Raw genomic sequence first — 25,198 nt, 5'->3', positions numbered from 1 at the left:
TCTCACTAATGGCATATACATACATGTATTCATGCATGTATATATGCATATGTATGTATATGTATAGTTTTCTGTAGCTGTATTACCAGGAGTTGTGATAAATTCATACTTTTCCACCTGTTGGGGACCCCTTGATCCCAAGGATTAGCCAGGATTTGGTATATAGGCCCTGAAAGAGTAATTATGAGTGTCCTGCCTACAGACCTAACCTGTGACCTGCCTAGACCCAGCCAGCCTAGTGGTCCTTATGTACAGATATGTCACCTGGAGACTGCTCTCATGAAAAGCTTTCCTCTCCATCATCCAGACTGTGTCACATGCTTTTGCTTCCTACACTGTATAGAGAAAGGTTTGAATTGCAGAGTCTCCAAAACCTCTTTGTTCATGATTCTATTAAGCAACCTTCCCATGTAGTTTTTCACTCTTCCAGTTAGGCAGTCTTGCTTGTATGGCCCAGACTGTCTGTCTGAGTAAATAATGGTGCTTGGTTCTGCAGGTAGTAGGATTTTTCATATGACTTTTACCCTCCTTTTTTTTTTCATTTTTAAACCTTTTCTGCTATTAATTTTTCAGATGTCAGGGACATAATATGCATAGTGTATTTGGCAGAGAAAATATTGGGAGAAGAGACCAATTAAGTTTCTATTGTAGTAGTACAACATTAGATGAGTCAAGTGAAGAAAAAAGGTAAGTGGAGAACAAGCTGAAATGATAACTAAGCTTCATGTTTAGGAAATAGGGAAAATGATATTGCCCACAGAGCATGAGGAGGGCAAACCGAGGGTACATCCAAGGGGAGGTGAGGGCTGCTGGAAAAATCAGCCTAGAACTCAGGTGAGTCATTAAAGCTTGAAACAAGTGAGCTTTCTGAAGAGGAGCATAAAACAAGGTAAAAGACGTAGGAACAGGAGACAACTTAGATAAACCAACATGCTTATTGGTACTAAACATTAACCTGCATGCTCTTTATAATAGAGAAACTCAGACAAGAATAAATTGGTTATGACAAACCCTTTATTTAAGCCTATCTTTGCATACAAATCACTAAGAGCATGTCCACAGTTCACCCTAAAGAACTTCTCATAGTTTCTCAATGCCTCTAATTTCCTTCTTCCCTGTCTTCTACAATCTTTCTTCTCTGTTCTCTTATATATATACTCTACTTACCCCTACTCATATTCAACTGTGACCCAGAATGGAAATATAGAAGAAAAAAATACCTTAATAAAATAATGAAATCTGAAAAAGATAAACAAACACATGTCAAAAACCTCTGGAGCCAGGATGAAGAAAGATGCAAGGGAATCTCCTTCCTATCACCCTAAAAAGCATGAGAATTTTAATTAACAATGTTAATAGAAAACTGACCTATACAAAGAATTGACCCTTCTTTGTCCTGAGCTGCTCAGGGGTCAGAAATGGAATTATCAGGCAAGAAAGAATCAGGGGAATTGTGGAAGGAGGGAATATACAATTGTTAAGTAAAAGGCACTGTCTTCCAAGAAGCCCTGAAGAAGAGGGTGGGCTGGCAGGAGCCACCACACTCTCCAAAGAACCTCCAGAGTACAACATCCCCTCTGCCCTGGAGCCTCAGGACATTACATACCCCACTTGCTGCTTTTCTCTGACTGGACTGCTGCCTCCTTCTCTGACTGGTGAGACTCCAGGCAGCCTTCGAGATTCAGTTCCAACTACACCCACTTGATGATGGGCAGAGTTCACTCCTCTCGGCCCTCCCACCTCTAAGTATGAGGAATGAGAGGTATGAGGTAAGTGTCCATACCTCTAAGTCCACTGCAAAACCTGTATTCGTTTACAAGTCTCTCTGCTGTTCAGGAGCTCTTTGCTCTTTGTATTCTAGGTGCCTCATGCAGTGCCTGGTGCATACAGGTATTTAATATAACTGTGTGGGAGTACGGAGGAGAAAAATAAAGAAGAGGAAAAGAAAGGAAGGAAAAGCAGGATGGAGGAAGGGAGAGAGGAAGCATCACACTCAACCTTTCCTGGCCAAGAAGAAAGGAAATGGATTTTAAAAACTCTAGAGGAAAGGGACAAAAGGGGAGAAAACCACTTTTCTGGGTCTCATCTGCCCCTCACTCTGCTCTCACAAGGTCAGGCCTCACACCACAGCTGTCCTGTTTTCACTCCTGATCTCTCAATCCATCCCAAAGGGAAGGAAAGAAGCCAGCCAGGCTTTGTCCTCCCCTCCATACCCTCAAACCTCCTACATCCCTTTCCGCCCCCCACCTCTGCCCCCACCCATCTTCCCCAGGGCAGCATTCCCACCTCATCACCCAGGCATCTCCAGCCCCTGTGCTGTGTCAGGTCCAGATGGGAACTTCTGCCACAGAGTGAAAACCAGAGATCTTAGGGCAGCCTGTGGTGTCTAGACAGGGCCTATAAGTTACTGGGGAAAGAACATTCCAAAAGGTTTAGGTGTCCCAAGGTTTGGAGGATAGAAAGGAGCAAGTCCTGGCAAAGGGAGGGTCCAACAGTTGTAGCCCTTCACCCACCTCCTCACACTTTTCCATGCATGGCCTTGGCAGGTTTTCTCCTTGATCCATGGGTCAAAAACGTCATTTTTCTGGCTGTCCCTTAGTGGCCTCTATACCTTGGCTACTGGAGCTGCTAGACTGTCTTCTCAACCAGATGCACTTCCCACTGAAAACAGGGCCAAGGCCCCTAAACCTTGTGGAGTTGCTCTGCATGTTCCCTCCTTCCCTAGGCACCCAGCTGCCTCACCCATCCCCAGCCCTTTCCCCAGGAATTCTGCAACCCACTTTCCGTCAACGAAGATCATAAATACAAAAGCAGTTAAGGAGTTGTACAGCACTGCACTGGAACAAAATATTATGACAAATGAAGCCTTCTCTTTCTACCCCCAGAATCTGTGTCCTCCTCTCAGGATGTTGCTCCTTCCTTCCTCCTCAACCCCTGCTGCTCTCCCTCACCCAGCAGGTTTGCTCTGGCACCGTGTAGGAAATAAAGCCGTGCCCTGCATGGGGGGCAGTGCCAGAGTGCAGGCGGACAGCTCAGCCCGAGGCCTTGGCAGAGTTCCCAGGCAGAGCCATCGGCCCAGGCCGGGACAGTAAGCATGGATCAGGTGGGAGAGGGCATAAGTACGGTGGCTGTAGCCCCCCAGCACCAGGAGCTCCCCCTGCAGCGTGGCACCTGCAGCACCCACATGGGGGGAGGGCAGGGGTGCCAGGTGAGTCCAACTGTCAGTCCTTGGTTCATAGGCTTCAAAGCTCAGCAGGTCCCCAATCTCACCTAACCCACCTGCCACATACAACCGCCCACCTAGAGCAGCCATGACATGGCTGGCCCGAGGTACCCCCATAGGGCTCAGAAGTGTCCCCGGCTTCTCAAGCTTGGGCTCATAATGCAGCAGTGAGGCCAGGTATTGCCCAGTGCTGCTGCAGCCACCACTCACATACAATTGGCCCTCCAAAACAGCAGCAGCGTGGGCAAAGCGAGGTGCTGGAAGCGCAGGTGCTGGCCTAAGGGAGAACAGGGCACAGGGTCAGCAGCAGTCACCTGCAACTCTCATTCCCTTCCAGATCCCCTAGTCTCTCCCTGCTCACCTCCAGACATTGAGCTCGGGGTTATAGGCCTCCACAGAGTCAAGGGCAACACCCTTGTCTCGTCCACCCAGGGCATAAAGTTGTCCATCCAGAGTCACCAGGGGAAAGAAGCTCCGAGCCTGGCACAAAGGCGCCATCTCCTCCCAGTCCTCTTGACTGGGGTCCCACCTGGACAAAGTGGGACAAGAGATGGGAAGACTGACCCTGGGAGTCTGTGGTTGTCTGGGCCTGCAATTTCCCTCAGCTGCCACTCTGGGGCCTGCCACCCTTGGGACTCCTACCTGAGAGTTGAAGCCAGAATGTTGGAGTCACTGTAGAAATCCTGTCCGCCACACACGTAGAGTTCACTTCTTGCTAGGCTGGCAGCCCCATGGCGGAAGCGCCCTGGGGCAGGCAGGGCCGGCAGCCGCCCCCACTCCACAGTTCGAACCAGTCCGGTGCCACAGCAGAAGGCCCGGGCCCACCACACTCCTCGGGATGGCTGCCTTATGGCCATATCTGATCGGAGCCCATCCCCGCCAATCACTACCAGTGCCTGATCAGGCTCCCTCCGCCTCTCTTGACCTGGAACCTCAGCCTCCACCATCAGCTGATGCAGCAAGTCGGGGGACAGGGGTGGAGGCAGCCCAGCTGCCCGTACCCTCCGCAGCTCTCTGGTGGACATACGGCCAAAGCGGACACATCGCAGCAGGGCCTTAGCTTCTGACTCCTGGGTCTCAGGGTTGGCAGCTAGCCAACACCGTGCAGCCACAAAGGCCTCGAACTCCTCCTGCACATGTAGCTCATCGCTGTCTAGGAGTTCAGCCAGGCAGGCACCCGGTAAAGAAGGGAAAGTGGAGCACAAAGCCACAGCAGGCAGGTGCGTGAGGAGGTAGTGACGGGCTTTGCTCCACAGCCTCTCCAACCCGGGGACTTCAGCCATGGGGAGCAGGGCCAGGCAACGGGCAGGGCTGAGGCCCTGTGCCAAGGCTCTCTGGCACAGTGCTAGGCAAGAAGCACTCTGGTACTGCAGAGCAGCCTGGGCCACTCGCAGCAGTCCTGGCCACTGTGCCCAAACAACCCCAGAATAAGCAAAAGAGACAAGGAGTCGCAGGTCCTGGGCAGAGATGGTGTGCAGAGACACCTCTGTACCCTGGGATTCCCTCATCCCACTCAGGAGCATGGCCCCAAAGAATTCACTGCCACAGGCCAGGGCTGCTCGGTGCACTGCAAGAGGGAGAAGCAGAGGGGAATCCAGAATGTTGCAAACTGCTAGGCACTATCCCAACTTCACAACCCCAACTTTGAGCCAACCACCCAAGACCACAGGCCCAACCGTGGTATGCACCAGAATGCCATGGGGTGCTTGAAAAAATGCAGGTTTCAGCAATCCACCCCCAAAGATTCTGATTTAGTCACCTAGATGGAGATCCTATGGATTTGTATTTTAACATTTTCAAGCATCCTACATGATTCTCATGATAGTGGCCTGAAGACACTGTGCTAGACATTGCTTTAGTCTTTCTGATACAAATCAGTTGGAGAGTCTTGATGGATCAAGTTGAGAAGATGCTACAGACAGCATTTGCAAATAGACAAAATAAACTGCAGTGACCAATGGCAATTTATACAGGTCTCTCTACATTGTGCACAGAATAAAGTTCCTTTACAATCTTAAGAGCCATTGACATCAGCCATTCTGTTAGACAGATTATACTCAGAAAGTGGTACCACATTCAGGGATGGCTGTAACCTAACTTTATCTAACTGACATCTCCTCTTGCCCAAGAACCAGTGCTTAAGATTTTCTATGTATTCTAACCCTTTCCCACACACACTCCATGGCTGCCCAACCCCCGCCTCCAGCCTACCCATCTCAGTATAGGTCATGGAATCATGACTTTTTTTTTGAATCATGACATTTTAAACTGGAAACCTTCAAAATCATCTTGTTCAAATGTTCTTTTTAAGATAAGGAAACTGAGTTCTAGAGAAAGGAAGGGATCAATTTTCTATTCTGTTGGTGGCTCTCTGGGCAGATCTTCACCACCCACTGTCACTGATGTCAGGCTGTTAGTACCCTATTTATCTATATGACCCTCATGACACTGAAACTGTTCTATTAACAAGTGCAGTTAAATAACTAGACCTCATATGCTTTCTAATGTAACTCAATTTGAGATACTTGGCATCAAGAATGGAATATTCTGACCAAAATATTTAATTAAAATCTAATCAAACCTTTAGATCTAAATTCAAGTTCAAAGGAAATTGAGAGCCTAAGGGAACAAATTAAACAAAAGGGAAAACACATGCAAATCTAGATAACAGATCCCTCAATAGGATAACCTGTCTTGTTTCTTCAATAGGTCAAATCTGAAAAAAAAAGGGGAGAGAGGACAGTACAAGAGTAAAGGAAGCCTGGGTGGTGAACATCGGAGCACAGCATGGTCCTTGATTGGTTTCCGGGTTGAACAAACCAGCCCTAAAAGAGATTTTTTGGACAAGTGCAGCAATTTCTGTGTGGATTAGGCAATATCCCTTAATAATAATTCCTTATTGTTAATTTTGTTGGACATCATAAAGATATTGTGGTTATATGAGAAACTGTCCTCTTTTAAAGAGAAACACACCTAAGTATTTATGAGTGAAATGTCACAGATTTACTTTAAACTTTAGTAAAAAGCAAAATAAAATAAAGAGATGAAACAGATATGGCAAAATATTCACTGTTAAGTCAGGGTGATGTTTGTGTCCTCCTCAAATTCATATGTTGAAGTCCTAGTCCCTAATTGGCTGATATTTGTAGGTGAGGCCTTTGGGAGGTAATTAGGTATGAGAGTGAGACCCTATGAATGGGATTAGTGGCCTTATAAGGGGAGACATGAGAGATGATTCTCCTCCTGCCATGTGAGGATATGTGAAAAGGTGGCCTTCTACAAACCAGGAAGAGGACCCTAACTAGAACCTGACCATGCTGGTACCCTGATATGGACTTCCAGCCTCCAGAACTGTAAGAAATATCTGAAGTTACAAGACCCAGTCTATGGTATTTTTGTTAAAGCAGCCCAAGCTGACCAAGACAGGATGCTTTTCCTTCTGAGAGTCCCAGAAACACTTTGGGTCCCAGTCATTCCTCCCATGGGCTGCAGCTATGTGATTTCAGACATGTCTTGAAGTCTGACTTCTTTTTAAAGTATAAGAGCTGAACTAGTTAATCTCTAAACCAATCCCTTTTAGTTTTAAACTGTTATGTGTCTGCATTCTGATTCCATTTGCCAGGTCCTACGTGTCTTTGGTTTGGCTGCATAGGAGGCAATGCATGGCCTAGTGAAAGTAGACTGGGCTAGTGGATGTGAGCTTGTATCCAGGTTCTCACCAATTAACATCTCTGAGTTTAATGTTCTTTATCTGCAGCTAGGGTTAATAGTACTTACCTCACTAGTTTTCAGGGAGAATTAAAGAGATAGCATGTGTAATAAAAACTCATCTTTCCCAGTACCTCACTAAATGTTAGTACAATCTGAATACTCAAGGTATGCAATACTCCTTAGCTTTCCTGCTGATGAGCAAAGTTGAGTTCAAAGTTCCTTATGGCCTGGGAGCCTTAAGATTCTGGCAAAACAGTACCAGACCTTGCTCATTAGCTGAAGGATCCACATCTGCCATGGTGTCAAGCACACTTAGGTGAAAGGACACACTGTGAGGTTTTTTCTGGCTTTTCCTGTGTCCTAAATTGAAGATGCCAAGAAAGGCTTTTGGTTAATCCCTGTTGGGGTCAATCACTTTCTGCTTGTTCTACTGGCATAAACTGTACCTTTAGCTCTAGCCAGCTGACTGGAAATTCCTTGTTGCTGGGCACAGGGAAAGCCGCAGTGTGGAAGGCCAGCTTAAATCTGTCTGAGCTCCCAGAAAAACAACTCAACTGCGCATGCCCTGCTCTCAGTGGGTCAGGAGAGGCACCCAAGGCCACCCCAGGGAAATTCTGACTATACTGGGGATCAAAACCACTATGGTGGGGATCAATCCACCTGCTCCTTGCACACACCATTCCGTGGCTTATGCACCTGCAGTGATGTAATGCCACACAGGTGCTCACCCCGCAGCCGGCAGCCGCCTGCCTCCAGCTCCAGGTCGCACCCGGTGCCCTCTTGGTACAGGAGGTCGATGCTGCGCAGGTTCTCCTTCAGCTCTTCTGCCTGGCAGGGCTGCTTTTCATCTTCCCGTATGCTTCCAGTCCCCTCACGTCTCCACTGGGCCGCGGCCTTCACCCTGGGGGCTCCTAGGGCCTCAGCAGCTACCAGTACATCCCCCCAAGGGGCGGGGCCCAGCACCCCCTCATAAGCAAAGGTCAGCACGGCTTCCCAGGCCCCAGGTGCCACATCGAGACTAAAGGGGGATCGTGGACCTCTGCCACCCAGCAGCCTGCCTCGGAAGAGGCTGCTAACCGCAGCCAAGATCACCCGATGCACCCCGTATACTCGCCCCCCGACTGACACCTCTTCGTCCACCAACAGCCTTTGTTCCCGCAGCCGCTGTGCCTCCGCAAAAAACTGGCTCGGATGCTCCTCGCTGCGCAGCCCTTCGGACTCTGCCGCATCTTCTTCGTCCTCCTCTTCGTCCTCCTCTAGGGACATGGCTGGAGAGGGAAGGTTCCCTGGGGCCATGGGCCTGGGGCCAGGCTCTTCCAGAGGAAAGGGGGGCAAACGAGGATCCTCGTCGGGGGACGGAGGCCAGAAGGGGGCTCTCCGGGCGGGCAAAGGGAGGCCAAGGCCGGCCTTTGGGACCGGAAGAGAGGTGCTCTCGGGGTCCGAGGCACGAAGTGCGGACTCCGAGATGCTCATGGCCTAGGTTCGCTGTATAGCTGCAGGTGAGCAGAGGAGTGAGGGGTCAGAGCTGAGCCCAAAGCGGCCGGAGGAACCCTGCCTCCAGCCCGGCAACATATCAGTCTCTCCCTACTTCAACCCTCCTCTCCCCACCTCCAGTCCCATCTCAAGGCTGGAGCCGCTACGCTACACAGCGCAACTCTGAGGTTGCCGAGGGGCAGCGAAGGATGTAAGAAGCCTGTGTGAAGATCCAGTGCCTCGCCCTTCCTGACCCCAATCCGACAGTCACCCTCCTGAGACACCAGCGTTCTGCTTGCCCTCTCATCCAAACCTGCTCGGCTTTGCACCGGGTGGCGGAGGAAACTAGCCTCTCACGCGGCCAGTGGCCCCACCCGGCTAATTATAGCCGGCGCGGGCAGGCTAGGGGCTGGACTCCAGAAGCCCGACTCCGACACCCAACCCGCCGGGCCGCGTCCCGAGATGACCTTCTCCCCTCTTCCACTTGTATCACCTCTTCGCGCTGAGCGAGGCAAATGTGGAAGCCAAGGACGATGCGGGAATAGGGTGTCTGCATTTCCCAGAACCGTCTGGAGGGGGCGACGGACCCCGCAGACCCGCGGGAACGCGAGGCGAAAAGAGCAAAGCATGCATTTTGGGTCAGTTCTGGGCTTTGACTGTTGTTTCTCTGTGAACAATATTGAGGTGAAACGCAAACGTAACCAGGCTGGGTCCACCGAGGGCGGAGGGTGGGGGAAGTAAATGGACGGAGGTCAGGGCTAGGATCCTAAGTGACTGGGATTTCTTCCCAGTCCCGAGGTGGGGTCGGTGGTGAAACAGCGAAACCCAACCCTGCGTCTTCAGAAGGAAGGAGTCTGGGGGAATCTGATCCTCACCTTGGTCGCTGGGATGAGGACCAATCTTCGCAGCGGCGGGGACCGGAGTCCGGGACTGGATGGGTGGCGGGCGCGATACGGTTTTTTAAAACTGAGTAATAGTTCACGTACAATGAATGCTATGTTAGTTTCAGGTGTGTAAGTAACATAGTACTCGAATCTCACCGTCTGAGGCAGGACACCAACAGCCACATCTTCTGCCAGGGCCAACACTCCTTCCTCATCTTGAGACACCCCTAAATCCGACCAGTCACTTTTCACTGCAGTTCCTTGTATCTTCATGCGGAAGGAGTTCAGGGAAGGGGCACCACTGCCCCCTTCCCTACGGAAGAGGTAGGACAGGTAAAGGGCTGCTGGAGGTGGATACCCTGTCCTTTAAAAAGACTGGTCCAGGCTGGATAGATAGGACAAGCTGACTTAGCCAGGGATAGAAACACGATAGTTTCTTTCGACTCAGGTGAAAAGGGTGGTACCCACGTGGGGGAGGTGCGGGAAGGTGGGCTGCTCGCCGCAGCAACCCCCTCCAGCCTTGGGGAACTGTCCCCAACTCTCGCTGGCTGGTACCGTGCCGACCCGCAGCAGTGGAGTAGCGTGGCCGCGGGCTGCACTCCCCAAAATGGTTCGGGGGAGAGAAGCAGCCTGTGGTTGCCCTGGACAGTAGAAGGGGCGATGATGAGCAGCCCCTACACCCTCTCCCCCATCTCAGACGTCTCGCACCGCTTCTATGGCTTCCTCGCAGCAAGACAATGCGACTAGCATCTGAAGTCCCCACCCTGAAGAGAAGGAGCCGCCATCGCGCGGAGCCATAACCCAGGTCGGCCTCTGCCCTCCCACCACTGGTAAGGCCAAGAACACTGGGCCGCGCTCCGGGTCCCATGCCGGCTCCACGGCCCTGGGACAGCTTCGCCGCAGTGAGGCTCTGGAGTCTCTGCACAGCAAAGCCACTGTGAAACCCACGGTCCCCCAGTGGAAAAGGAAGGCTGGATAAAGTCCGCTGTTCTGGGCCATCCGCCACCCCATTAAAGGCCCAGGGACTGACCTCCCCCATAGCACCTCCAGGTCTGTTAGCTGCGGTCCTGGTCCCTGACGTAAGAGTGTCAGCTGCATCTGTACTGTCTGAGTCAGGCCAGAGCGAGTGCAGCATACATCTCCACAGAGGAGCCCCACCCCCAGCTGCACCCCCAGCAAGAGGATCTGGAGAATTCGTGGGCCAGGCCTGACGAGGCCCAGGGCCGCCTTGGCAGGGTCAATGGGAGTCATGGTACTCGGTGATGCTCAGGGTTCCCGAGTTAGGGGATCTAGGTGGGGGAGAAAACTTCCCTTGGGAGAGGCTCTTGGAGGGTGGGGCTGAGGGTGACCTGGTTCCTCACTCACCATCCTACTCTCCTAGATAGGCTGTCTGCTCAAGAGCTGGGGCGTCATCCTCTTCCTGCAGCTGCCTTGGATCACTGCTCAGGTGGGCATAGGTATGGGCTCAGGGCTCTGCAGGGCAGTAGGGGTTCAGGAACCCTGGGGAATGAGTTAAAGGAGCCCTATTCCCATCTCCACCCCAGGGCTCTGCTCTCAGCTTCAGTCACTATCACCAGCCTGTCTATCTCAGCCATTTCCACCAACTGCCAAGTCAAGGCTGGTGAGTCTGTTGCCCGTCATCTCTCAGGGTCCTGGTTCTGTCAGGTGTAGCTAAAACCACAGACCCTCTCCTCTCTCCTCTCCTCTCCTCTCCTCCCCTCCCCTCCCCTCCCCTCCCCTCCCCTCTCCTCTCAGGTGGCAGGTACTTCTTGCTACCTGGGTGCTGAACTTGGCAGACGAATAGGGATCATCTTTGCTTTTGCCAACATGGTAGCTGTGGCTATGCACACAGCAGGCTCTGTAGAGACCCTTTCAGATCTGCTCTGGGTAAGGCCCATCCCTCCTTTGGTACACCCTTTTCTGAGTGCAGCCTGGAGTCATTTTAAGAATCAGATGGAGGCATCAAATCAGACAATGAAGTCTCTGTGACCTTCGACCTCTGTGTTCTGCCTTCCAGGAACATGGGGTGCAGCTGCCGAACATGGATCCCAAAAATGAGTTTTGGGTGATGGGTGTGGTGATTATGACCATCCTTTTGGCACAGCACTGGCCCGTGTGGAGTGGGAACCTAGGGTAGGCTCAGGAGGGGTGGGGTGAGAAGACCGAGGGGATGGCTGTGAGAGCTGGACCAATTTGGGAGGGGCCAAACATGGGGAGATGTGGGATTGTGTGTCTGTGTGTAGCTGGCACAGCAGATTCTGGGAGTGTGTGTGTGTGTGTAGCTGGCACAGCAGATTCCCAGGAGCCAAAACCTGTAACTGGACAGTTTTGCTGGAGGAGACTCCACATACCAATTCCTCAAGGGGCAGGTAAGGAGGACTCATTCCGAGGCTCTGCTGGGGCGAGCACTAAGCAAGGCTACCGGATAAGAAGTGCCCTGTCTCCTGCTCCCAAACACTTACAGTCTTGAGATTTGCCCCTCTGGCATGCGAAGGGACACTGCAGTTTGAGGCAAGAAAGAAAAGGACACCATTTAGCCAGTATCCAGGGAAGAGGCTGGCAGGAAAGGGAACCAGAGGATGGAAGAGGAGAGGGAAGATGAGATAAGGATAGGGAGGAGGTGAAGTAGTTACTCCTTCCTTTCCACTCACATTTCTCCTGTTTGTTTTTATCTCCCATGGCATATAGGACCAAATTATCTCCGTCTTCCTGATCCTACTTTCTTTCATCAGTCACCTTTGGGGACACTCCTCTCTGCACATCCCAGCCAACAAGCCACTGGCTTCTTTGGGTCCCAAGGTAAGTCAGTGGGAGGCTGGCTGAGAAGTGCATTTAGGGGCATGAACACCTCAGAATGCCATTTCCCCTTGGAGCAGGGGACCTTATTAGCCCAACCCTCCTCAGAAAAGCTCCCTTGACTCCGATTCTGTAGGCCATTTGTGAGTTGCCTATCAGATCATTAGGAGCCCTCTAAGTCCCTGGGCTGGCTAGTTTACAAACTTCCCTTCTTCCCAGCCCAGCTAAGTCACTGACACTAAAGTGCATAGAGGGGTAATGGTGTTGGCTGAATGAAGGGAAGCCAGGAGGTACTACTCAAAACACCATCTTTTCTCTCTGCTCTTCTTTGTAGGAAGTATTTTCTTCAAAGATATGGTGCCGCAGTGGCGTAGTCCAGAAGGCAGCTTCTCAGGCATGTTTTCCATCTTCTTCTCCTCAGCCACTGGGATACTTCCTGGGACCACTATCTCTGGCGACCTCAAGGTGAGAAGAATGTCCAGGCACAGAGCACACACTCTCTCCTCTCCTCTACCTTCACTAATAGTTCAAGTTTGGTTCCCAGGACCCTGCTACTACTATCCCCAAAGGAACCCTCCTTACCATCATGTGGACCACACTCTCTTACCTGGGCATCTCCGTCACCATTGGTAAAGCCCTCCACTCCTGACTACTGTGCAGCGTGACCTGGAACCTTTGATTTCTGCTTCTCTGAGGAGCTAGGGTATAGGTGATGAAATGAGCAAGTGGCATTCATCAATCACATTCAAAGTAGTTTACCCCCCTCTCAACATTTCTCCCCATCCCTCATTTCATTAATGAATTGTATGGCATTCTTTAATTATCCAATTTCATCGCCCCCCAACCCCACCATGCACACATACTTCCAATCCCCCCTTTGACTTGGATGGTACCTAGATAGATCTACTATGTTGGGATGGGGGTCTCTCCCCATGAAGGGGTGTGCATCTTTTATCTCATTTCCAGGTTCCTGTATGATTCGAGATGCTTCAGGAAATATCACTGACATGGGTGTGCAGAATAGGAGCTGCCTGGGGCCAGAGTGTCAGTATGGCTGGGATTTCAGCAGTTGTCGAGAACAAAGGACCTGCCACTATGGGCTCTCTAATTACTACCAGGCGAGTGAACCAGAGAAGATAAGGGAAATAAACCTTACCTAGCCCACTGCCCAGCACAGAGAGGATGCTCAAAGGACAGTAATGACTTAAGTGGATTCATGTGGGTGGGGTAAAACCCTCAAAAATGGAATAAAATATAATACACCCTGCAACTTCTGGGAAAGCAAGGTAAAATTATGGGTGGAATGCCTTGCTTCTGGAATGCACTGATTTCTGCCTCTGCCTGCCCTTCTCCACAGGCGATGAGCATAGCTTCTGCTTTCAGCCCCCTGACGTCTGCTGGAATCCTCAGTGCCACTCTGTCCTCCGCCCTTTCCTGCTTTGTTTCAGCCCCTAAAATCTTCAGGTTAGTCAGTATCTTACCAAGGAGCTTTGGAGAGAAAGGAGAGAATGTACATAGACAGTGCCATCCCAGGGTATAATTTTTTGGGGAGGAGGAGCAAAAGAAGACCCAGTCTCAGCAACCAGGACCTGAAGGAGACTGAAGGACCTGGTGACTGAAGGAGATGGAGATGACTGTGGTTGGCTGGTGTTTAAGAGCCAATCTAAGTTCATATAGCAAAATTCAAAGTCTGCCCATAAGTCAGGGCAAAGTCTGGGCACGGATCACTCCTCCACCTGCCTCCTGTTCCTCCCACCTCACATTCTCAGGGGTCTCACTGCACTCTATTCCGTCTATCCATTCTTCCTGTTGACCCCTAAGCTCCCTCACTCCCTTTCACTGCTCTGGAGGAGCAGGGGGCTGTCATTCTCCCTTCTCTTGGGACCCTCCCCAATGACAACCATGCCTTCTTACAGTGGCTGTGCCAGGATAAGCCAACCCGGTCATCAGCTTTCTGGGGAAAGGCTATGGCAAGAAACATATCCGCAAGGCTATCTGTTCACCTCCTTCGTGGCTGCAGGCTTCCTCCTCATTGGTGAGTGCTCCTCCTCCACCCAGACATCATTAACCACCTTTCCCCTCATGTGCTCCACTTCCTACCTGCAGTTTTTAGGGCTTGACCGTAAAGCATCTTTCTCTCTCTCTAGTCCTGAAAGTGGATAGAAACATCTGCTAACTTGGTGGCAGTGGTGGTGTTTGCGAAGGTGGGGTGGGGAGTAGGGAATAGGGAGTGCAGGGATGGGAAAGCCTGAAGATGTCCTTGATCCCCTAGACCTGGATCCCATGGCCCAGTTTGGAGACTAACCCCTTGACCTTTCATTTCTCTCAAAGCTGATCTGAACACCATTGCCCCCATCATCTCCAACTTTTTACTCTGCTCCTATGCCTTCGTCAACTTCAGCTGTTTCCACGTTTCCCTTCGTTGGTTGCCTGGTTAGTATGGGCAGGTTTTGGGGTCAGGCCTAGGGATGGGAGGACCTGGGAAAATTGGAGGAGCATCCTTGAGGTGCAAGGGTGGGTGGTACTGAGGCTTGGACAAGGGATGGTTTGCCTTTGCTCTCCTCTGCAGGCTGGCACCCTTCCTTCCGCTGGTACAGTCCCTGGCTTTCCCTCCTGGGCTCTCTGCTCTGCCTGCTCATTTTGTTCCTCCTCACTTGGTGGGCAGCACTCATCGCCATGTTGCGTACCCTTCTGCTGCTGCTCTATACGTTCTACAAGAAACTTGGTGAGTGACAGGGCAGATAGCTATGAGAGTGGAGTGAGACACAGCAAGAGGCTGACCCCCATTAGAAGCCCAGAACTACCCCACCTCTAATGGTTCTGCACCACCCCTTCCTCTGCACAGACATGGATGGGGGCCCTGAGGTCCAGGCGGCCTTCTATCGCATGGTGCTGTCCTATTCAGTGAGCCCATCCAATATACAGGACCACATCAAGAACTTCTGTTAAGGGAGTCTCTATACAAGTGCTTGAAAACTGGTGGCATCTGGATTGCATCTTGCCTGCAAATGGGTTTTGTTCAGATTGCACAGCATTTACAATTTTTAAGATTAGTTGCCAAATTTATGTATCTGGTGTCCTGGCACTCCATCCCACACGACACACTTGGCTGGAGCCAACAGCCGCCATCCCATGAGACAAGGCAGGTACTCTCCAGTTTGTCACAGTTCCCACCTGGTTCACTTCATTCTTTGTTATTATATGACTGGTTCTTGCAGGCTTTGAGTTTTCAATTCCTGCTTTAGACTAAAAGGAAGCCAGCTTCCTAAAGTCTGGCAGGGGCAGTGGAGGAGAAGGAAGGGAACCCAACCTCCCTCACTGTGCTGTGAGATGGAGAGGCCTCTCTAACACTCATGGTTTCTCCCTTAAAATTCTCTCTAAAATTCCCCAGTGGGTTGGGAAGAATTGATTACTGCTTCAACATTCCCCTACCTCCTTCTCCACAGGCCACAGTGCCTGGTTCTCACTGGTCCCCCCAGCCAGCATCCAGCCTTGGTGGATTTTGTGGGGGCCTTCACCAAGAACATGAGTTTCATGATCTGTGGGCATGTGGTCTCAGTAAGAGAAGTGGGAATGGGAGGGGACTGCGGTTGTAGATTCTAGACTGGAGGGAAATAAAAGGAGAAGATCCACAGGTCAGTGGGCTCAGAGAATCTGGAAAGTGTGAGGCTCAAGCAGGATGCTGAGGGACTGTCCCCAGCCTATGTTTCTGCCTCCCCCTCTTAGGAGCCCCAAGCCATTCAAGAGTCCAAGAATCATGTCAAGTGGCTCAATGTCCGGAAGGTTCATTCATTCTATATGGTCATATCTGTCCCCAGGCTATGTTCTGGGGCACAGAGCCTCATGCAGGTCAGCTGCCAAACTGCATCCTTTTTTGTCGCCCTTTTGCCCAGCATGTCATATCCCCTTCTTTCCTTACTGCCTCTCCTTTCAGGTGGCAGGTCTGGGCCACCTGAAGCCCAATCTGCTAGTCTTTGGATATAAGGAAAATTGGCAGGAGGTGCCAATACCAGCTGTGGAGGACTATGTTAGCATTCTACAGTAAGTGTTGGGAGGAAAGGTGAAGACAGGCTTAGAAATGGTCAGGAGCCAGAGGAAGAAGAAACATAATCATGGTGAAGCCCTCTTCTCTCCAGCTGCTCAGCAGCACCTATATCCCCAGGAAGAGGAACATCCCTCTTGTCAGCTCTTGCTCCTAATTTCCTTTTTTCTTCCCCATAAAGAGATGCCTTTGACCACAACTATGGTGTCTGTCTCTTAAGGATGCCAGGGGTGTTAAACCTGGCTACCCAACTTCAAACTCAAGGTGAGTCAAAAAGGAGTGGGCCTAAGGGAAGGATACAGTGTGGGAGGTACAGAAATTGGCTGTCAAAGACAGTCACAGGAGCCAGAAGCACTCGTTTAGTTACCAAGGCTTGAGGCTGAATAGAATCAGATCCTAGGATGTGAGAAAAATGAATTTTGCTTTGAAGATCCTACCTATATAGGCTTAGTTTCTCCTGAAACCTTAAGGGATGGGGGAAAGCTCTCAAGTTATCTTCTCAATTCAGGGGCAGAAATGTGAATTGAGAGATACAAAGTGGGAGGGTGAGGGTGAGCTGGACAGTGGTCAGGAGGCATATGGCCCAATCCCAGAGCAAGATTTCTGGCACTATTCCAGACTCCCGCATCGAACTAGCTTACACTTGGGGGTCCTGACTGAATGGGTGGGCTCAGGGAAGGATGCAAAAGACAACATTCTTTTGCATTATACCTCCACCTTTCCCAGTAAATCCAAGGGGTTTGGATACCATAGGAATGGATACTTGGCAGGGAGAGGAGATGAATCCTAAAACAGAGTTTTGGGAAGTGGGAAGAGTAGTAGGCACCCAGTAAAATGGACAGAAAAGGGAATGTGGTTAGTCAATGGAGAGAAAAGCCACATGGCACTTCTGTGGGATAGCAACAATTTTCCTCAGGGAGAGGGGAGGTATGATATTCAGTTGGGAGCAATTGCTCAGCTGGGTAAGGAATTTGTCTCATTCTTTGCCTTTTTCTTCTTGGGCAGTATCCTTACACTGGCAGCCTCGAACCTTGTTCTGCTCCAAGCAGGCTGGTGGACAGTGGATGTGTACTGGCTTAGCAGTGATGGAGGTATGGACTCCACAGCTCCCGAAAAAGCCCCAACTCCTCTCCAAGTTCCCGAGAACAAGAATGGGAGGACGGGGATATAAAAACCAGGGAGGACCTAAGAACAAACCCTGCATTTGCCAAGTACCCAATGCTCTCCTCCTACCTCAGAGGCCTTTGCTTTCCTCCCAGTTCCCAGAGATGGTGGGCAGGGAGGCTGCCCTTCCTCTCCTCTCCTCCTCACAGGGCTGATGCTGCTGATCCCCTTTCTACTGACATGCAAGAAAAACTGGGCTCGATGTCCCATAAGAGTTTTTGTGAGCAGTCCCCCTGAGCAGCTGGAGGAGAAACACACAGAGTGAGCAGGACATGAAAACCCAAGGTTATGCCTAAAATGCAGAAGCCAGGAAGGGAGGGGAGGGTGTTGGACCACTTGCCCAGATGGAGGGATAGGAAAAGGTGCCAGGAAATGTAGGCAAATGTCTGGTTCCTCTCTCGTCTTGCCCTAGGATATGTACCCTCCTCAGAAGGTTCAGGCTTGGCTCCCAGCATGTGACTCTACTACCTGACCTCACAGGCAAACCTCAGGAAACAAGGTCAGGACCAAGCCCCTGCCCCATTGTGTTCTGCTTTGCCTGCCCTCCTTCTTCACAGAACGTAAAGGAGCAAGGGTCAGACAAGCAATATTCTAACAAGCACAAGGGGAGAGTGGGAGGAGGAAGTGAACCTTGATGAAGGAGGACTGTGGTGGGGAGCAAGCACAAGCAGCTATGGTCTTTACCTACATCGGAACGGGGTTATCCTTACCAGTTTGGAAAAATGCAAGGAGCTTAGGCAGCAAAACAGAGAAAAACTGTAAAGTGAGGAAGCTTTATTGTTCCTAAATTCCTAAGGCAGACATTTCAGGGAACAGATACTTTCTGTTCCTTGATGAATCTAGAGTTTCTTTCTCTGCAGCCAAAAGGCTTTCAAAGACTTGGTGGCCTTACACCAGTTGCAAAAACCACCCCCAAAGGGAGACTTGGAATCTACTTCTCTCGGCACTCCTGCTCCTTCAGGCTACATCTCTGGGACCTGCAGGCAAACCAAAAGCAGGTATATAGGAACAGGGCCAGCAAGTGGGGCAACTGTCTCAGAGTAGGAGTTGACAATGGCACAAACCCTGTCCTCTGCTTGGTCTTCCCAACCATGTAGTCGGAGTGGCACATGTGTCTTCGTGAAGTCCTATGGCAATATTCCCAGGACGCTTCCCTCAGTCATGTGAGTGTGGGGAAATGCCAAGCTGCAGGGCAAAGATCCCAGGGGTAGGGCTAGACCAAAGGCTAGATAAGCTGAGAAACAAGTTGCATTCCTCACACTGCCTTCCTTAACAGTGGCCTACCTATGATCCCTCAGTCAGCCTGCCCTGGGGCCCTGGCTGGAGATGCTGTCCAGGGGCCTGACACCCCCCATTGCCTTCATCCATGGGAATCAACAGGACACACTGCCCCTGTACCACCAGTAAGAGACCGGAGGAGAGGCCCACACCATAGCACTCAAGGAGCCATGACCTTGGCTCAACAACCTTGGCAGCTGTCCTTGGGAAGCCTCAGGCAAGAGCCCAAAGCTTCCTAGGGAAGAACTTCCATTCTGAGTGCACCAGCAAGGTTACAGTGCTAACGAACATCCTCCATCTCACTCTATTACATTAATAAAAGCTTACTACCCAAGGCTAATGTGTAACAATATGCTTCCCATTTAGAAAATCAACTCCGCAAGCCTTACAGGGGCAGAGATCATTCCTGTTCTCAAGTATTTTCAAGGAGAGGAATTTGTCTTCTTTCTATCTCCATCCCAAACTATTTCATCCCAAAGTTTCTGATTTTAAAATTCCATGTTTTAGCACATGTTCAACCATTTATGTATCTATCCTTGGTAAATGAGTGTTTAGCACCACTTTCTACTTAGTAACTCATCAGAAACTTACTCTTTTCCCAAGCTCATATGATCTCAATTCTTTTTATCTTTCAGCTTATCTCCCCCATCAGCTTATTCATTCATACAGCAAATACTAATTCAAGGTCCACCATGCACCAGATCCTATTCTAAGTACTAGGAAATGATATGGCAATGAATGTAACAAGCTAGTGATCCCCTCCTCTCACAGTTTATATTCTAATAAAAGATAATGAACAGAAATAAAACTTTCTGAAGGTGAAGCACTATGAAGAGAAATGAAACAGGGAAGGGGGCTAGAAAGTGCAATTTTAAGTATGTTTGTCAATTTTAAGTAGGCCGCACTGAAAAATAAAATATTGAGACAGACTTAGACATGGAGTAACTACATCTGAGGGAAGAGCTTTTCAGCAGAGAGCAACAAGCAATAAAGACCTTGAGGGGCCAGCAGAAACACACCTCAGTGTGTAAAAAAACCCAAAAAAAGCCGAATTTGCTGGAGCAGAGTGAACAGGGTGGTGAACAGCAAGAAATAAGGTCAAAGCAGTAAAGAGGGAGGGGTGGGGCAGATCCTGAAAGGCCTTCCAAGGACTCTGGTTTTTACTGTAACATGAGAAAACAGAGGACTTCGAGAAGAGGAGGGACATACTCTGGCTTGTGTGTGAACACTGTTCACTCTGGCTGCTGTGTTTGATCCCATTTCCCCTGTCAGCAGTGATAAGAACAGTCTTGGTGGGGTGGACTTAATAGGGAACTGGTAGAGAGAACTGGAGACAACTCTTTTAAGATATTTTGCTGTAAAATGAAGCAAAAAAATAGGAAGCAACTGGATGGGGAAATGGAATCAAGAGCAGCTTATATGCCTGTGAGATGAGAAAAATGATGGCATTATTTGTGTGCTGATAGGAAAATCCAGGAAAGAAAGGGAAATATTGACTCTGTTGAAAAGGAGGGAAAACTGTCATTAAAAGCTAGAGGATAGGATCTACTGTACAGATGTTTGGACAGGAGCATGGACTTTGTTTATAACAGGGTTTCTCAACCTTGACACTAACAATTTAGCCTAGATAATTCTTTGTTGTGCGGGAATGTTCTGTGCACTGAATGTTATTTTGCAGCAACCATGGCCTCTACCAAGTAACACTGCCTCCCAGCTGTGACAACCAGATGTCCTCTGGGGAACAGAATCAATCCCAGTTGAGAAACACTGGCATACAGTAACAGGAGGAAAAGCGGAGCACATGGGTATAAATGCTAAAAGGTGATTAGATGTAGTGACGGGAATTTGTTGAACATTTTTTTTCTTGCTTTTATTTTCTCACTAAATTAGGAACCTAAGTAGGAGTGGGAATGGGGAGAGATGTTGGAGATTTGAGGGGTCAGGAGGTATGAAACAGTTATAGGAAAAGATAGTGAATAAAAGAATTAGGGAATATTGCTAGGTAACATAAAAGACACACTTATGTTACATGGTAAATTTAAAGCCAGCCAAGTCAGCTATTTTTGCTAGCCCTTTCAACTGCATGTGTCTAGGCATAAAGTACGTCAAGAGTTGAATATGACAAAAGCAAGAGAGAGGCAAGGGAGATGAAGTGTGTGTAGTTAAACTGCTCATGACTGGAATTTAGCTGGAGGAGGGAAATGGAAGACATGTGGGGGATAAGGGTTAGAAGAAAGGAAATCAATGGACTGTAGGTCCCAGTGAAGGGATGAACTATGATTCAGTGCACTGAAGGGAGGGCACTGGGAAGACAGGAGGTAATGGTGACAGAGCGGGATGCCTGGGACTGAGATATGAAGGAGTTGTAGGTCCCGAACAGGCCCAAGGGATTGAGTGGCTGAAGTGGGGGTGGAAGACAAGATCACAGGAGAAGAAAAGACTTAAAGAGACCAGAGCATCAGAAGGATGATCTAGAGGGGTACTGAAATCACTGCCACTGCTAGAGGCACTGGGAGAAACAGAGACCTCAGGAGAAACCAGGGCTCTGAGCAAGAATGTGAAGAGAGCATTCAGAAAAAGGTGGAGGATATAGGGAATTTTGCTAATTGTAAGTTGAAGAATATAGGGAATTTTGCTAATTGCCTGTTAGTTTCAGAGAGCACAGAAGAACTTCAGGTGTTGGAAGAGGAAGGTAGATGGGAAAGTAATGGTTACTGAAGTGTAAAAGAGGAGAGGTGACTTGGTAGTTCGGGACGTCTTGTGGTGGCTAACGTAAACAAGATGCAGGGCATGATGAGACTGGTTCTGGCAGTGGTGGTGGTGGGAAGGATGTGTACCTGGAGGCCCCCTCAAGCCCACCAATTAAGTATATGTAAGAAACGTAGGAGTCAGCGTATGGAAGAGAAACAGTTCTACTCTTGAGTTACAAATTAATACAAAATTAGAGCGGCTCCAGTCCATTTTGAGGGAAGTCCTGAGTACTTACCTCAAAGAATTTAAATGAGACGATGAATGTAAAGCAGTTAGCACAAAGTCTGATACTAAAATTATATTAGTTATGATACTAATATTATGAAGTGGATGTTGGAAGAGTACATGAGATATCCACTCAATCTCAGCTCCAGAGCAACAGCTCCCAGGGCTACATGCAGTCAGCCAGGATTCAGCTCTGACTCCTGCCTCCGGTGCCGTTCACCCCATCAGCAAGAATTTTTTTTTTTTTTTAAGATAATTATTTTTTATTGAAGGGTAGTTGACACACAGTATTACATTACATTAGTTTCAGGTGTACAACACAGTGATTCAACATTTATATACATGATAATTCTAGGTACCAGCTATCACCATACCAAGTTGTTACAATATTTTGACTATATTCCTTATGCTATACATTACATCCTGGTTACTTATTTATTTTACAATTGGAAGTGTGTACTTTTTTTTGGTTGTTGTTGTTAGGGCATCTCTCATATTTATTGATCAAATGGTTGTTAACAACCATAAAATTCTGTATAGGGGAGTCAATGCTCAATGCACAATCATTAATCCACCCCAAGCCTAATTTTCGTCAGTCTCCAATCTTCTGAAGCATAACGAACAAGTTCTTACATGGAGAACAAATTCTTACATAGTGAATAAGTTACATGGTGAACAGTACAAGGGCAGTCATCACAGAAACTTTTGGTTTTGCTCATGCATTATGAACTATAAACAGTCAGTTCAAATATGAATACACATTTGATTTTTATATTTGATTTATATGTGGATACCACATTTCTCTCTTTATTATTTTTAATAAAATGCTGAAGTGGTAGGTAGATACAACATAAAGGTAGAAAACATAGTTTAGTGTTGTAAGAGAGCAAATGTAGATGATCAGGTGTGTGCCTGTAGACTATGTGTTAATCCAAGCTAGACAAGGGCAATAAAACATCCACATATGCAGAAGATTTCTCTCAGAACAGGGAGGGTGAGGTTCTAAGCCTCACCTCTGTTGATCCCCAATTTCTCACCTGATGACCCCCCTGCGACTGTGCCTGTCTTAGGTTGTTCCTCCCTTGAGGAATCTTACCCGTCTCTGGCTAACCAGTCATCTTCCGGGGCCATACAGGGAAATGTTAAGTTGGTAAGTGAGAGAGAAGCCTTATTGTTTGAAATGGTTAGCTTTTTATTTCTTTGCATATTTATGCCCTGTGGCTTCTATGCCCAGCATTTGTCTTGAGGTATCTTTACCACTTGGAGGAGTTATGATACTCGGTAAATTTGATATGAGGCACGAATTCTATTTAAGAATTCGTTGTAATTAGGAAGGAAGAAGAAAAGCTATAGAAGTAGCAGGCGGGAGAAAACATGGGAAGATTGATTATTTCTTTGACATATTTTCTTGTAGAGTAACTTCAGCATGTATAGATTTTAAGCTACTACTTAAATTGCGCATGCACATTAACATAATAGGAGTATAGTTACATAACCAAAGCATACCTGTAATTACCAGCCATCTCCAGTGAAACCAAGAAAACCAGTTAGGCACCCTAGGCATTTGTGAAAACTTATCAATGATATGATGGTTATTATCTAACTGAATTTGAATAGTTTGAGAAAAATCAGACAAATTAAAACAACCCATTCCTGGGCACTGTTCACATCCCATATGTTCTTTTAACAGTAAATAGTCTGTAGTTGTAAGATTTTGGAGCGCTACAATTTGCACTTCTCCAAATTCTTGGTTGAGTTCCAACAGTATAGATCCAGTCAAATTTGTTGTTTTACTGTATGCACAGGCCAGCTTAGATATCTCCTTCATTCCCATGGCAAGTCCAGGAGCTGGTGGGATGAGTGCATCTACAGCTGTAGCAGTGCGTGGATCTTTGTTGGGGTTTTTTGATGATCATCTTCTGGCATGAGTCTTCCCGAGAGTGCTGATGTTGGAAGTTCTCTTTCATATCGTATCTTAGTTCATTTTCGGGGTAGCCAAATTAGGCTTTGATCCTCTGTATAAACACAAACAGACCCTTTGCCTACACTTTTATATGTCCTTTATATCATTGTGTAGAACTCATTAGAGGTCACCACATAGGAACTGCATTTTTTTTTTTTTTAATCATTAATCTACACTTACATGACGAATACTTTGTTTACTAGGCTCTCCCCTATACCAGGTCCCCCCTATATACTCCTTTACAGTCACTGTCCATCAGCGTAGCAACCTGTTGTAGAATCACTACTTGTCTTCTCTGTGTTGTACAGCCCTTCCCTTTCTCCCACCCTGCTATGGATGCTAATCTTAATATCCCCCTACTTCTCCCCCCCTTATCCCTCCCTACCCACCCATCCTCCCCAGTCCCTTTCCCTTTGGTACCTGTTAGTCCATTCTTGAGTTCTGTGATTCTGCTGCTGTTTTGTTCCTTCAGTTTTTCCTTTGTTCTTATATTCCACAGATGAGTGAAATCATTTGGTATTTCTCTTTCTCTGCTTGGCTTGTTTCACTGAGCAAAATACCCTCCAGCTCCATCCATGTTGCTGCAAATGGTTGGATTTGCCCTTTTCTTATGGCTGAGTAGTATTCCATTGTGTATATGTACCACTTCTTCTTTATCCATTCATCTATCGATGGACATTTAGGTTGCTTCCAATTCTTGGCTATTGTAAATAGTGCTGCGATAAACATAGGGGTGCACTGATCTTTCTCATACTTGATTGCTGCATTCTTAGGGTAAATTCCTAGGAGTGCAATTCCTGGGTCAAATGGTAAGTCTGTTTTGAGCATTTTGATGTACCTCCATACTGCTTTCCACAATGGTTGAACAAGTTTACATTCCCACCAGCAGTGTAGGAGGGTTCCCCTTTCTCCACAGCCTCGCCAACATTTGTTGTTGTTTGTCTTTTGGATGGCAGCCATCCTTACTGGTGTGAGGTGATACCTCATTGTAGTTTTAATTTGCATTTCTCTGATAATTAGCGATGTGGAGCATCTTTTCATGTGTCTGTTGGCCATCTGTATTTCTTTTTTGGAGAACCGTCTGTTCAGTTCCTTTGCCCATTTTTTAATTGGGTTATTTGTTTTTTGTTTGTTGAGGCGTGTGAGCTCTTTATATATTCTGGACGTCAAGCCTTTATCGGATGTGTCATTTTCAAAGATATTCTCCCATACTGTAGGGTTCCTTTTTGTTCTATTGATGGTGTCTTTTGCTGTACAGAAGCTTTTCAGCTTAATATAGTCCCACTTGTTCATTTTTGCTGTTGTTTTCCTTGCCCGGGAAGATATGTTCAAGAAGAGGTCACTCATGTTTATGTCTAAGAGGTTTGTGCCTATATTTTCTTCCAAGAGTTTAATGGTTTCATGACTTACATTCAGGTCTTTGATCCATTTTGAGTTTACTTTTGTATATGGGGTTAGACGATGGTCCAGTTTCATTCTCCTACATGTAGCTGTCCAGTTTTGCCAGCACCATCTGTTGAAGAGACTGTCATTTCGCCATTGTATGTCCATGGCTCCTTTATCAAATATTAATTGACCATATATGTCTGAGTTAATGTCTGGATTGTCTAGTCTGTTCCATTGGTCTGTGGCTCTGTTCTTGTGCCAGTACCAAATTGTCTTGATTACTATGGCTTTATAATAGAGCT

The 25,198-nt window shown here is 48.2% G+C and overlaps 2 protein-coding genes across 7 annotated transcripts; one reads left to right on the top strand and one right to left on the bottom strand.

The window, feature by feature from the left end:
* Positions 1-1,002: 1,002 nt before the first annotated feature.
* KLHL33 (kelch like family member 33) lies at positions 1,003-17,511 on the bottom strand. 6 transcript variants are annotated; one of them, XM_057488633.1, is made up of 10 exons: positions 17,363-17,511; positions 12,695-12,785; positions 11,754-11,790; positions 10,657-10,791; positions 9,448-10,055; positions 9,283-9,337; positions 7,663-8,202; positions 3,866-4,790; positions 3,585-3,752; positions 1,003-3,500 (listed from the first exon to the last, which is right to left on the bottom strand). In XM_057488633.1, the coding sequence occupies exons 5-10, from the start codon at positions 9,562-9,564 to the stop codon at positions 2,948-2,950; spliced, it is 2,358 nt and encodes a 785-aa protein (XP_057344616.1). In that variant the 5' UTR covers positions 9,565-10,055; positions 10,657-10,791; positions 11,754-11,790; positions 12,695-12,785; positions 17,363-17,511; the 3' UTR covers positions 1,003-2,947. The 6 variants fall into 6 exon arrangements, with proteins under 6 accessions (XP_057344616.1, XP_057344617.1, XP_036736479.2 ...); XM_057488634.1 differs by having other exon boundaries at positions 10,657-10,764; XM_036880584.2 differs by lacking the exons at positions 9,283-9,337; positions 9,448-10,055.
* On the top strand, positions 10,541-19,378 carry LOC118909829 (solute carrier family 12 member 3-like). Its single transcript, XM_057489044.1, is given in 31 exon segments — positions 10,541-10,570; positions 10,673-10,757; positions 10,835-10,927; positions 11,054-11,178; positions 11,309-11,384; positions 11,387-11,424; positions 11,980-12,025; positions 12,028-12,090; positions 12,422-12,552; positions 12,632-12,716; positions 13,054-13,205; positions 13,445-13,555; positions 14,004-14,019; positions 14,022-14,066; positions 14,069-14,122; positions 14,419-14,520; positions 14,657-14,812; positions 14,933-15,029; positions 15,531-15,645; positions 15,814-15,936; positions 16,022-16,128; positions 16,311-16,393; positions 17,135-17,173; positions 17,176-17,220; positions 17,443-17,554; positions 17,706-17,792; positions 18,154-18,263; positions 18,266-18,291; positions 18,391-18,451; positions 18,563-18,608; positions 18,610-19,378. Coding segments are annotated over 31 exon segments (2,550 nt in total). The 3' UTR covers positions 18,701-19,378.
* The last annotated feature ends 5,820 nt before the right edge of the window (positions 19,379-25,198 follow it).

This window comes from Manis pentadactyla, chromosome 11 (assembly GCF_030020395.1).
Source record: "Manis pentadactyla isolate mManPen7 chromosome 11, mManPen7.hap1, whole genome shotgun sequence".
NCBI classification, from domain to species: Eukaryota; Metazoa; Chordata; class Mammalia; order Pholidota; family Manidae; genus Manis; species Manis pentadactyla.
Note: the sequence above shows the minus strand (reverse complement) of the source record. Positions and strands in the feature narration are given on the sequence as shown.

What these genes read in the sequence shown, in the direction of transcription:
- KLHL33 (XM_036880580.2), bottom strand. Translation starts at nt 8,407, where the DNA reads ATGAGCATCTCGGAGTCCGCACTTCGTGCCTCGGACCCCGAGAGCACC. An exon ending in AGGCGGCTGCCGGCTGCGGG is followed by an intron (nt 4,791 to 7,662) that starts GTGAGCACCTGT and finishes TCCCTCTTGCAG; the next exon opens with TGCACCGAGCAGCCCTGGCC. An exon ending in CCCGAGCTCAATGTCTGGAG is followed by an intron (nt 3,501 to 3,584) that starts GTGAGCAGGGAG and finishes GTTCTCCCTTAG; the next exon opens with GCCAGCACCTGCGCTTCCAG.